The 12,650-nt window shown below is 43.4% G+C and overlaps 1 protein-coding gene and 1 pseudogene across 1 annotated transcript in view; one reads left to right on the top strand and one right to left on the bottom strand.

Annotated features, from left to right (window-relative positions):
* The window catches only part of IGFN1 (immunoglobulin like and fibronectin type III domain containing 1), a 51,337-nt gene that overhangs the window by 33,613 nt on the left and 5,074 nt on the right, over positions 1 to 12,650 (bottom strand). Inside the window, exons 3-6 of the mRNA XM_066624675.1 lie at positions 10,964 to 11,064; positions 2,161 to 2,283; positions 1,335 to 1,474; positions 99 to 198 (exon numbers count right to left, since the gene is read on the bottom strand). Of these exons, the coding sequence (XP_066480772.1) occupies positions 99 to 198; positions 1,335 to 1,474; positions 2,161 to 2,283; positions 10,964 to 11,064 (464 nt within the window). The remainder of the gene's footprint in view (positions 1 to 98; positions 199 to 1,334; positions 1,475 to 2,160; positions 2,284 to 10,963; positions 11,065 to 12,650) is intronic.
* Positions 2,929 to 3,042, top strand: LOC136650487 (5S ribosomal RNA; annotated as a pseudogene).

Genomic DNA, 12,650 nt, shown 5'->3' with positions numbered 1-12,650 from the left:
GTTTCCCAAAATAGAGCTCATATTTTTAAAATGAAAGTCAGTCAGTCATATGACAAGCTGGCTGGATTTTCACCACAGTGTGCTAGATAGTCACCCACCTTGTATGATCTTGAGGCCAGCAGTGCACGTGGCTTCCCCATACTCATTCACAGCAGTGCAACGGTACAAATCAGCATCATCTGAAGTGATTTTGTTCACCTTTAAAAAACAAAGGAAAAACAGGGTGGTGCATTGATTCCTTCTTCTTCATTCCTTGTGAAATACAGGCACAAAATATATCTTCTATTTTTGTTAAAGAATTTACTTCACAGAATTTGTTTGAACAAACAAATTTGTTTGTTCTCTGCTAAACAGCCTGTTAAAAGCACTTTGCAATGGTGTGAAAGCTGCACACACTGCTGGTAAAGCCAGAACTTTCCTGCTGGTGCTGGTGTGTAGAGAAACACTCACCAGAGCAGGTGAGTGAGGCACAAGGTACAGGGAGGGCAAGAGAAATTGGTACAGATGACCCCTTACCCCAAGGAGACATCCAGCAGCTGAAATTCCCCCACAGGATGCAGAGGAGACCACAGTGGTGCCACTGCATTGGTGCAGGAGAATTTAGGTAGGATTGGGCTACATGACTCCCTGGGCATCTCAGTCAATGCTTTCCTACAGTTTAATCAGTTATTTCAGAAGTAGTGCAGTATCAATTCAACAGTGTTGCCACTCTAGACAACTTTGGACCCAATCCTATCCAACTTTCCAGCACTGGAGCAGCCACAATGCAGCCCCAGGGTAAGGGAACAAATGTTCCCATACCTTAAGGAGGCCTCTGTGACTGCCTCCCCACAACAGGATACAGTGCATGCCTCTATGCCTAATAAAGGTTTATTCATTCATTCAGTGCATGCCCCACTGGCACAGCTGCACCGGCACTGGAAAATTGGATAGGATTTTATCCTCAGTCTGTAAATGCGTATTGAGAAATAGTGAACACTAGTAGATTCTACTCCAACATAATATGAATTTTACCCAATTCTCTTTTCCCCAAGAACAGAATATTTTTGTGCAAGTGACAATGAAAAGTCTTTTATGGTCTCATTCCTCACAGTGAATAATCTGAAGGAGACATTTGCTGAGCAGTTGATGAAATCAGAGGAAACCCCATTACAATAATTTTGTAACATTTTTAAGCTAAAGCAGCAACTACAGTACCTCATCTATCAAGATCACATAGATATTAAAAGCTGATCCTTTTTTGTGACAGAAGACTTGCCAGTCCCCAGCATGTACTGAAGATTAGACAGTGAATGACTGTAAAATACACAATTACCTAACTGTTAAAGCCTCACCTGCAAGATGAACTCATTTGTGCCGGGATTGAAGGATATTTGGTATTTTTGGGGATCATCCAGTTCTCTATTATTAGATTTCCACAATACCTCCGGTTTGGGTTCGCCCTTAACCACAGCTCGGAAAATAGCATTTTTCCCTTGCAAAAGAAACAAGAAATGAATTGCTTGCTTTTATTAGGAAGCCAAACCAAAATAATTAAAAAAGGAACCAAATAATAGAGTTTCCCTTTGGAACATTTGCCCTGTGTTGTTAAATTCACCTCTACCTATGAAAAACAGTTAAAACATTCAGTAGAGCCTTAGAAAAAATAGCACAAACCACTGGACAGGTACTGCTTTCGTTGCTAGCTGGTGGGGTGACCTCTATACTTCTCCTACTTTAGCTAACAGGAGACATGCAGTTAGGGCAAGAGCACTGTAAGGGTGAGCAAGAACAACTCCAGCAGAATGCACTTGTGCCTAAAAGTTGATAGAGTGTATCTATCTCCTGGAAAACGGATAGGAAAACAATCCAATCCAACTTTCCAGTGCCAATGCAGCTGCAATGCAGCCCCAAGGTAAGGAAACAAATATACCTTTACCTGGAGGAGGCATCTGTGACTACTGCCCCACTGCAGCATGCAGCGTGCGCCGTGTTGGTGCAGCTGCATCAGTGCTGGAACGTTGGATGAGACTGGACCCTGAGTTTTTTGTTGTTTTTTAAATTAGACCATGAATGGCTCTCTGAAAGCAATAGAATGAAATAGGTGAAAGCAAGTGCTATTCTCTTGGCTGCTTGGAGATCCTGAAGAAGTGAGGTGCTGTTTCTTCAGGAAAGTCTCACCTTCCTGTAATGTCAAAGTAATTGGTTTCCGCTCAAAATCAGGAGTGCTGCATCCTTTTGGTATATCCTCCACAAACTGTGTGATGGTCACCCCAGGGATGGCAGATTTCTTTGCAGTTTTCACTGAAAGGAAATAAATATTGACCACGAATGAGAAAATGCATTACCCTAAATCTTAAGTTCAAATTCCATTATGTTCATTTCCACAAGGCTGCCTGTTTCTAACACCCCAATCGATGGATCTCGTGATCTGTCAACATGCCCTGGAATGACAGCATGAAAGCTGCTCTGTCATTCAGTGGGCCTGCCATGGCAAACAGATGGAGGTCATGTGTGGGCAATAGCAGCCAGCTCCATAAAAACATAAGACGAGCCCTCCTGTATCAGGCCATCTCATGTTGTCACCTGTAAGTCAATGGGGTTGGAAAAGGAGAGGATCATGTTCGGTTCAAGGGGGAGCAGCCCAAGCTGGGGGCGGTTTGGGGGCAGGAAGAGGAGGATCTCAACAGTAGTGGTACACACCAGTATCCTATTTTCTCAGAATAACACATCCCAAGTCTCCTTGGATCTAAATAGCTGGCATAGGTCAGAAATGTTCCACTGGAGGTCAGGTGTCCTATGAGGAGATGTGTAAAAAAGAATTTTACTTATCTCTCCCATACCATCTGGTCACTCCCCCTCCCAACACAGCATGCAGTATATCCTTTGTCAGAGGTGCTGCATGCTATGGGCTGGCAGGGCATATGATTGAGGCATAAGATAGCTAGATTTTACTGTTACCCTGCACATACCCGATCTCATCTGATCTTGGAAGCTAAGCAGGGTCAGGCCTGGTTAGTACTTGGATGGGAGACCGCCTGGGAATACCGGGTGCTGTAGGCTTATACCATAGTCTTTCGAGACTGAAGGTTGCCAACCAACCATAAAAATGGTATGCTCTGAACTTTCCACAATTGCTAATATGTTGATTTTTTTAACATGATTGTCATATTAGTCCTTTAAGCAAAGACATTAACCGATCACACTGTGGTTGCAAGACTCTAGTGATGTTTGTTGAAAATTGCATCCATCTATGAAGAGTCACATGGCCAAGAGCTGGGTGGTTCATTTGAAACAATATGTGACATTCAAAGCTAACCTCCTCTGCAACCCCATCTCCTTTAACATGCTCCATTGAATCCAGTTCCCAGGCCTTCCTACTATTTTTCTATTTCCTCTATCACCACACAGTCCCTTCTGCCTCTAAGCCCTATGTGATGTTTTCTCTAAACCAAGGGTCTCCAAATTACAGCCTGGGGGCTCACATCTGGCCCACCACAAGGTTTTATCTGGCCTACAGCAACTTAAAATATTTTTCCCAACCACGCAGTCAAATAGTTAACACATGCAGTTCTGTTCGCTGCACTGCTTTCCATGTGGCCAGAGTGGTGTCAGCCTGGCTAACCCTCATTTTCAATCACCTGGGCCATATGCTTTAAGACCCTCAGACCATAATTACTCAATATTAATCTCATCCCTGCTGATAAAACAAATTGGGTTTGCACATGTTGACTTTTCAACAATGCTGTAAAACGATTGCAATGAAGAAATAGCATAATTTTTGCACATGCATAATCTTAACAAACCAGGTCTCTGCAACAGATTGGGCAGAACCCAATAGAATCAGTCAGAATCCATTTCTTTGTAATTATTATTATTATTATTATTATTATTATTATTATTATTATTATTATTATTATTGGTATTTATATACCGCTTTTCAACTAAAAGTTCACAAAGCAGTTTACAGAGAAAAATCAAACAACTAAATGACTCCCTGTCCCAAAAGGGCTCATTGTCACATCTCTCTTGTGTTCTGAATCATATCATGCTGACAAGGATCCATGTAAAACTTATTCATTCATTCATGCATGCATGCATTCATTCATTCATTTATAACAGGGGTGTCCAAACTTTTCGTCAGGAGGGCTACATCATCTCTCTGACAATGTGTTGGGGGCTGATTTAATTTACATTTCAAATTTGAATAAATTTACATCAATGAATATATTAGATATGGAACTTATATGAATGAATGAAAGTCTTGCAATAGCTCAAGGCCTATAAAAAGTCTTGCACAAAGCAAGGCTGGCCTTTCCTTTGCCGCTGCTGCTGCATCACAGAAACAGCAAGCAGTGGAAGGAGCCCTCGTCCCACAGCTTACGCGAAAGGTCAAACAGTCGCCTTCACACTAAGAGCAGTTGCATCGGGCCAGCATGGGCTCCAGCAAATCTCCAGAGGGCCAGAGTCTCACTGGAGACTGGGGGCTCCTCATGGGCTGGATTGTGAGTCCCTGAGAGCCACAAGTGGTCCCGGGCTGGGGTTTGGGCATCCCTGATTTATAAAACTGGTTTTTTTTCAGTCTGTGAAAATCTGTAAAATATATGATGTGGCTATCATACTGAATAGTTTGGAGACCCCCTGCTCTAAACTAAATGAGCTTTCTGCTTTTCAAACAGTAGTTGTGCTAATTGTCAACCTTCTTTAACTGTGACCCCATACTGGGAATATTTATGAACATTCCATGGCATCAGAACAGCTTCACTAGTGGCAAGAGGATTGTCTTTGTACACTATGACCATCTTTTCCTTGAATTTTTAAAATCTCTGTCTTTATCAGAAAGTATTTATTGTACACTGAGTACTTGTAAAAAGTACACTACATAGTTTCTCCCTTTCAAGAACCAGGAGCAGAACACTCTGCCCCCCCACAACCCACAGAAAAGTTATCTTAGTAAGTACAACAGAGTAGCTCCTTTCTAGAAGGATCCAGCTGAAGCTCCTGTTTGCCATTTGTTTGTGTTTCTTACCTCCCTTCCGGCCTGCCATTGTCTTCTCTCAACAGCTGGAATTCAGCAGCACAATCTGATGAATCCCCCTGAAAAGAAAGGATAGGGTTCTATTAAAATATTATGTGGCCTACTTGGAAATAGGGGGAATTGAACTTGGGACCTTCTGTATGCAAAGAATATACTCCTCAACTAAGCTACTTTCTTTTGGGAGCCAGAGGGTTAGGGCTGATGAAAGAGCAGCAACAATGACAAGAGTTTCCAATCAGGATCACATTGAGGGCATCTTGGCTAAAGGCCTCCCAAAATCTGAAGCCAGCAATGTAACTAACTGAAAAACTCATTAGCAGTAACTCATGATATACTTCAGCAGAAGCAGAAAAAAATAATTAATAAACTGCCTAATACTATTGACACTCCCTTCCCTTGCAGATGCACCACCAGCGCACATGGTACATCCTGGTCCTGGAGGTGCCCTCTCGGTGAGGGAACATTTGTTCCCTTGCCTGAGTGTAAACCCTTGCTGCTCCACCAAATCTACTTGAATCTGCACTAGCAATTTAGCTGGTGCAAATCTGATGGGACCCAGGAAAGCAAATTGAGGCCAGGAGGAGAGATAGGATATCAGTGGTGCTGCCACCACTGATACTGCCCCCTTCCTAGACCCAATCTGCCCCTCTTTCCCAGCCCTGGTCTCCACCCTGTTCCTCCCCCTCCTTCCCCATTCCTCCCACTTCCCCCTCCCTCCTACACCCTGCACTGATTTACTGGCTGTGCTGGTATCTCGCCACCTGCAGGCCCAATCCTATTCCTGTTCCCATACCTTAAGGAGGCCTCTGTGACTGCTGCCCCACCACAAGATGCAGTGCATGCCCCATTGGCACAGTTGCACCAGCACTGGAAAATTGGATAGGACTGGGCCCTGCATCAGCAGCCCAGCTGCACAAAATGGCACGTTACCTTTTGCGGCAGCCACAAAGGCGCTGCTGGAACAGTAGGGGGCCAAAGTATGATAGAGAATAGTCTTTTATTTAGCCATTGCAGTTTCTGCTCATCTTTGAGAGGAAATGTTGCTGCAGTTAAGGAAAAAAGCCAGTAGGTGGTACTAGAGAGACAGTTCGGTATCAGAAAATGGTTTGTTTGATCATGAGAAAATCCTCACAGTACCGAATTCACTAGTTGGGCTGCATGCAAGACATTTGTGCAAACTTCTGATGTCACTGATATAGTTTGTCCTATATGTCAAACCTCACTGAAATAAATTTTAAAATTCTATCTTATAAAGAACTGATATTGATTCTCAAAGTTTAAAAAAACACAGTGTATTAGGTGACCAAATATATCTGGTATCCAGAGGCTGCTGCTGGAGCCTATCCCTGAATTCTTACATGGGGCTGCTCAGCTCTGTGCAAGTGATTGAGCTGGCACAAATCTGAGTAGACCCAAATTATTATTAACAGTATTTATATACCGCTTTTCAACTAAAAGTTCACAAAGCGGTTTACAGAGAAAAATCAAATAACTAAATGGCTCCCTGTCCCAAAAGGGCTCACAATCTAAAAAGATGCAAATGAATACCAGCAGACAGCCACTAGAACAGACAGTGCTGGGGTAAGGTGGGCCAGTTACTCTCCCCCTGCTAAAAGAAGGAGCACCCACTTGAAAAAGTGCCTCTTACCCAATTAGCAGGGGTTAAACGGTTGCCGCAGCTTGACAAATGTTCTTTTGAGGCGACCTCCAGTTACTTTCCTGCCCATGCAGGATACAGCGGCAGCTGTTTTCTTGTGACTATATCACAGCAGCAGCGGTCAGGTTAGGATTGGACTGCCCATTGCTGGAATTGCTACTGTATCCAAACACACTCTTTCCCCTATGTAAGAGCATTCATTCTGTAAAGTAAAGTAAATCCCTGCCATTCCCACTTGGGAATACCATTTTGGTAATGACCCAGCTCTCACTGACCAACAGAGAGATAAAAATGTCCTCCATGTACCATGATGCACTAGAGCTCTTTTTACAAGTCCTCTTTCTAAGTATGCACTATCTGTCATTTTACTGGTATCTTGCTACTTTCAAAACACTGTGCTGTAACAGCCTTCATCATGTCATATTTCTCAAAGTAAATTGATTCAGAGCACAAGTTTCAAAAGTGTTTGAATAATTCTTCATACCATCTGTAAACCAGATTTAATTATCACTGAAATGAGATAATGACTAAGGGCCCAATCCTAATGCATGCACACCAGTTTACTGCCAGCCCACACTGTTGCAAATGTGCTGTAAGGCGCATTTGCAGGCCTTGCACCGGTGGAGCACTGGTGTTAGCCCAGTGTTGGCCGGCACTGGGCTAGCACCAGTGGAGCCCTGGAGCTCCACCACTCAGCGATCGTGCAGACTGCTGGGCAACAGAGAGGCAGATGTGGACATGGGGGGAGGTAGGGGCATTCCGGGGTGAGCGGAGGTGGACAGGGCAGGGAGGAGGCATGCTGGGGGGAGGGAGCGGAACAGGAGAGAGGTGGGACCGGTGGAACTTTGCTCCACCAGATCCTGAGCCTCCATGTTGGGCTGTCTGCACGACATGGAGGCTCTAAATTCTAGGCCACCTTTGGGTCATAGAATCAAGTAACCCCGTTGCAGGGCTTCTTGCTTTACCTGGGGGAAGGGGACGAAACACCCCTTCTCCCAAGGAGTTGGCGATGGCTGCTTGGGTTACACTGAATGCAGCAGCAGCCATTTTTGATGCCGCTGCAGCCCTGCATGCTGGGCAGCTCAGGATTAGGCTGTAAATCAAGAGGACGTAACAGCCCAATCCTATCGTTGGCTGGGCCACTGGGTGCAACAGGGGCTGTTTGGTCTCCAAAATGGCAGCCGTTGTATCCAGCAGCCTGCAGAGGCTGCCAGGGGTCTCCCCAGGGGTAGGGGACTATTGTCCCCTTATCCAGGATCAACTACCAGTTCCAAGATCCATTAACCTTGACTGCAAGTAAAGTAATAAAATATCTGAATGAAACCATTCGCATTTCACAATTGTCGTTAATTTCAGCTCATGTATTTCATATGGCAAAACACCTTTTGCCACAGTCAGTGAAAAAGGATCAGGGAAAGCAACTACCACAGAGAGCATCTCTTCTCCCCCATTATCTCAGGATTAAATTTAGCAGTACTTTTGGAATTCCCTTTATCTTCTCTAGATTTCAAAAGTCACAACTTAGTTTATCATTGTTTTCACAGCTTTTGAATGGCAAGAAAAAAGCAGGTACATTTCTAAATTGTGTCTTACTTAGGCCTAGCAGAAATGATTGTGTATGTTCATATGCTTAGCCTAGTTAACCATTACCATCAGTTCTTGATTCACCCTGATGGATTCAAGGCAAAGCTTTGCAGAAACAGAACCTGACAAACCCTTATTGCAGTATAGCACATGAGTTGCTTGGTTTGTGTATATTATGCAAAGGTGTAGACAGCATTTGTGTCTGGACTCTCAACTAGTTCATTCCATTTAAAATGTTACGGCTCCTACTTAAATTTATTAAATGCAAAATGGAAAAAGAAAATCCAGAAATAATTATAATTCCTTTCTCAAGATCCAGTAAGCTTCCAGATATGTTCAATTATGCTTCCCTCCAATTGCTTCTCTATTTACAAAACAGAAAAAAAATTATGGATAGTAACAAGAAGTGATTATTACTGAAACCGTTTTCAAAGGAAAAAATTCTACTGTTTCTGGTCTTTAGGCCTCAGACACCTTAAATTAGTCAACAAATCAACCATAGTTGCAGCTTGATCTTATATATATATATTTATTATACATGGAAAGTCCAATGAGATTTACTTGCACATAAGCATGTATAAATTGCAGTCCAATTCCACTGGATCAAATGAAAAGAGTGAAACCTTGCTTCCACTGCTTTCCTGCAAACTCTAGAAGCCACTGCTATAACCACTTTGCTCAAATCTGTTTTTACTAAACACTGTCTTCTCATTGTTCATTACTATTATATTATTAATATCACTTTTCAAACAAAGTTCACAAAATACCATATAGCAAAGTCAATGAAGGAATGACTCTCTGACCCAAAAGGATTCACATGCTTTTAAAAAGGTGCAAAAGAGACCCCAGGAATCAGCCATTGGATAAGGTGCTACGCTGAAGTGAATCAAGACAGTTGCTCTTCTCCTGCTAAATGTAAGAGGCCACCACTTAAGATAGAGGTCTTTTTGTCCAGTTACCAGAGGCCAATTGTTATTCCCTGTGAATATTGGCAGCCTGGTTGTGAATATTGTGGCCTGCATTTGCTTTACAGTAAGGATATTTTAGCAAATTATAGCAACACAGTAATGTTCAGTAGAAGCCATGACTGGGAACCAAATTACTTGTGATGCCAAAGCATCGGTCGACTTAAAAAAAAAAATTAAGTAGAAGCCATGGCTGGGGATGGGGATGCAGGTAATAACTGTGTCCATCTCGGGGCAAATAGCAACTTTTACTTTACAGAGAGGGGTTTCCTCAGGAATACTGTAGGAAATCGCACCCATCAACTCCCTGATCTAAAATAGATCCCCATGCTATTATTTTTTTTTAAGTGGAAGCACAGTTAAACTTTTAGTGATGTGAGTAGTTTGGATCTGATTTATACAAGCAATAGCTTTTCAATACCTTCTGTTCAAGAACCAGTTACATGTGATGTGAAAGATGTGTGATTAGCTCTTCCAACATTTTTATTTTTATTTTAAAGCAGGCACAGCAGACTGGGATACTCCAATATTGACTGGAACAGTGATACTGGAGGGGAGAGTTGATCTTTCCCCCTTCACTGTTTTCTCACTCACTGAGATTTAAAAAAAAAATTGCAATGCAAACCACTAGTAACCAAGAATGAACTCTCCAATAGACGTTTTCAGAAAACAGTGATTACTACTATCCCTGATAACCATCCTGTTACACTTGGTTCAAGCAACAGGCACCTATTGTATCACACCATTATCATGGAATGGACTATGTTGCAAGTCCCTTGCATGCACCCATACCATTCTGAATTTCCCATTCCCCCAGTGCGTTTGCTAGTTTCCTTTGGTTGCTTGCTTTTTCTGGTTTCCTTTTGTTGGCGGACATTTGCTCACCCTTTGCATGGATGGAATATACTGTTTCCTAGAATTATTTTAAAAATCTTTCTCACCCAGACCATGTGACCTTCAAGCTGGAAGACTAGCCCCAATCTCCTTGTATTATGTGGAAATGGGGATATTACTGCAGGTGGCTTCAGGGTCATTGCATTCATGGAAGAATAACCATCTGGAAAAGTCCTTAGATTTTTCCCTTTCAACAATGGTTCACATAATGCACTAGAAAACAGGATTCTTCTACTCCCGCATCCATTTTCGGCCTTGAGGCTCAAAATGAAACCAGCACCCTTTTATGGATGGTCTGCGAACTTAAAACCATTTGTGAGAAAGCCAAAGTCTCCTAGATCCTGACCTTCTTCCATTTCACCGCTCATCTTACCCCTCCCCACCAAATGCCATTTACTGTTGTGTGACACTGAAAAGCAATGAAATATCAGAATGGTGCCATTCTCATTTAGTAACAGCCATGGATTTCAGCGCATTTCTTATATGTGACCAAATATCCCTTCTGCCACAGTCAGTGAAAAAGGATCAGTGCCTACCGTCAAGTGTGTCCCATCTCTTCCATCATCTCAAGATTAGATTTAATGGTACGCTGGAGGTGGTGGTAAAACTTTCTGCATCCTCCATTTTCTCTGCCCCAGACTTCAAGAGGAATGTATTGAGTTCATCACTGTGCTCAAGGCATTTGGTTGTCAAGAAATAACAAGGTCCCAATTTCTCAAGCTGTTTAGGCACTGCTTGAACTCATGACTGATGATCATTCAGAGCCCAATCCTGTGGTCCGCGCCACGCCTCTGCGGCGCAGACCACAGTCACAAACGTGCCATAAGGCACGTTTGTGGGGCTTACTGCTGGGCTCCCGCCGGAGCTGGCTCAGCTCCGGCCGGCACTGAGCCAGCACACAGCGGGCGCCCGCGTTCTGTGGCTCGGTGGTCTCTGTGACCGCCGGGCTGTGGAATGGGAAATGGGATCATGGTCGGGGGCATGGGGGAGGTGTGGTTGAGGGCGTAGGGGGTGTTCCTGGGGGCAGGGGAGACGTGGGTCCATGGAGCCGAGCTCCACAGGATCCAGGGTGCTTGGGCAGGGCTACTCGCCCTACACAACGGCCTTCACTTTAGTGGCGACCAGTCACCGCTAAAGTGAGTAGTCCCATTGCAGGACTGCTTCCCTTACTCGGGGGAAGAGGACAATGTCCCCTTCTCCTGAGGAGCCTCCTGCGGTAGCATGGGAGGTTCTGGATCCGGTGGGAGCCCTTTGTGGAGCCGCCGGGTCCCACAGGTCTGGGCAGCTCAGGATTGGGCTGCCCTTCAGGTTACCGCTACTCCTCTGCCACTCCCTCAGGGGAATATGAAGTCAGGATCATGGCCTGAACTTGAATCTTCCACCTTTTGATTCAGCTATCTTGTTGGCATGTGCTTTGGCAGAAGTGATAGCTACTGCCATGCTCCAAGTCAAGTAGAGCTCTTTTGGGGAATAAGTTTGGGACATAAAAAATAAAGATGTTGAAATAGATATTTAAAAACATTCATGAGATGTCATTAATGGGATTTAAGAGTTTGAATCCCACAGTCAGTTTTGCAAAGCTTTTCTGAAAAATCTATACACTGCATTTAGCGATGGTGATTAACACACCATAAACACCTTGCACAGCTGGGTAGATTCAAATAAGCACCATTTTTCCCGAAAAACTTCATGGATGGATGGACATTTTCTTGTAATGTTTTACATTCATGCTGTCACTTGAGGTCTACTCTCTCAATCACTCCTGCTCCCCTTCAAGTGTGGCAGCCACTGCTCACTAACTTCTAGCCATTAGCAGTATGAGTGGAGAGTGATTATAAGTAGGCTGAAAAGAAAATCAGAATTCTTCACATACAGTCTTGACTTTTAGCCTGCTGCTGACAGTTCTTGGTGCCCTACTGACTCTTAGTACTGGACTGAATGCCAATGCACTCAAAACTCTGCATGTGCATGAGTTTCGAGTGCAATCACCTCCATGTTCAGCACTAGTATCTAAAAGTCAGTGTAAACAGCAGACACAATCTTGGGAGTTTTCATAAAAATTAGCCCAGAGAGATGAAGGGGAAAAATACTTTGTTAGTGGAGTTAGTTGGCTGCAAAATTTGAGACCCCCATTTCAAGTTGTTTTTAAATGACAGAGGTATACTCTCAGGAATTTTTCCTTATTTTAAGAAGCATGGATGTATGGTGCAAGAAAAGCACCACAGAAATACATAAGATGTGTCTGATACAGATACATATATCTTCTATCTGATACAAAGATATATCCATACAAGCTTCTTAAAATGGTGTTAAAATTGCACAACTTCTGAAACATCCACTTCTGTTTGGAAAAGCATATCCTCTCATTTCCACATGAGGGACTGTTTGTATGAACACAACTAGTATTTTCCCTAACATCAATGTTTTCAGTTTCCAAATGGGTGTCCTTTCATGACAGTCTGTGGAAGGGATGATGCAGTCACTGGTTATGGACATTACCTTTTCAGAACTGCACATGGGAAGACATTCTGAT

The sequence above is a fragment of the Tiliqua scincoides genome, chromosome 4, assembly GCF_035046505.1.
Source record: "Tiliqua scincoides isolate rTilSci1 chromosome 4, rTilSci1.hap2, whole genome shotgun sequence".
NCBI lineage: Eukaryota > Metazoa > Chordata > Lepidosauria > Squamata > Scincidae > Tiliqua > Tiliqua scincoides.
The sequence above is the reverse complement of the archived record's forward strand: the minus strand, read 5'-3'. Positions and strand labels throughout refer to the sequence as shown.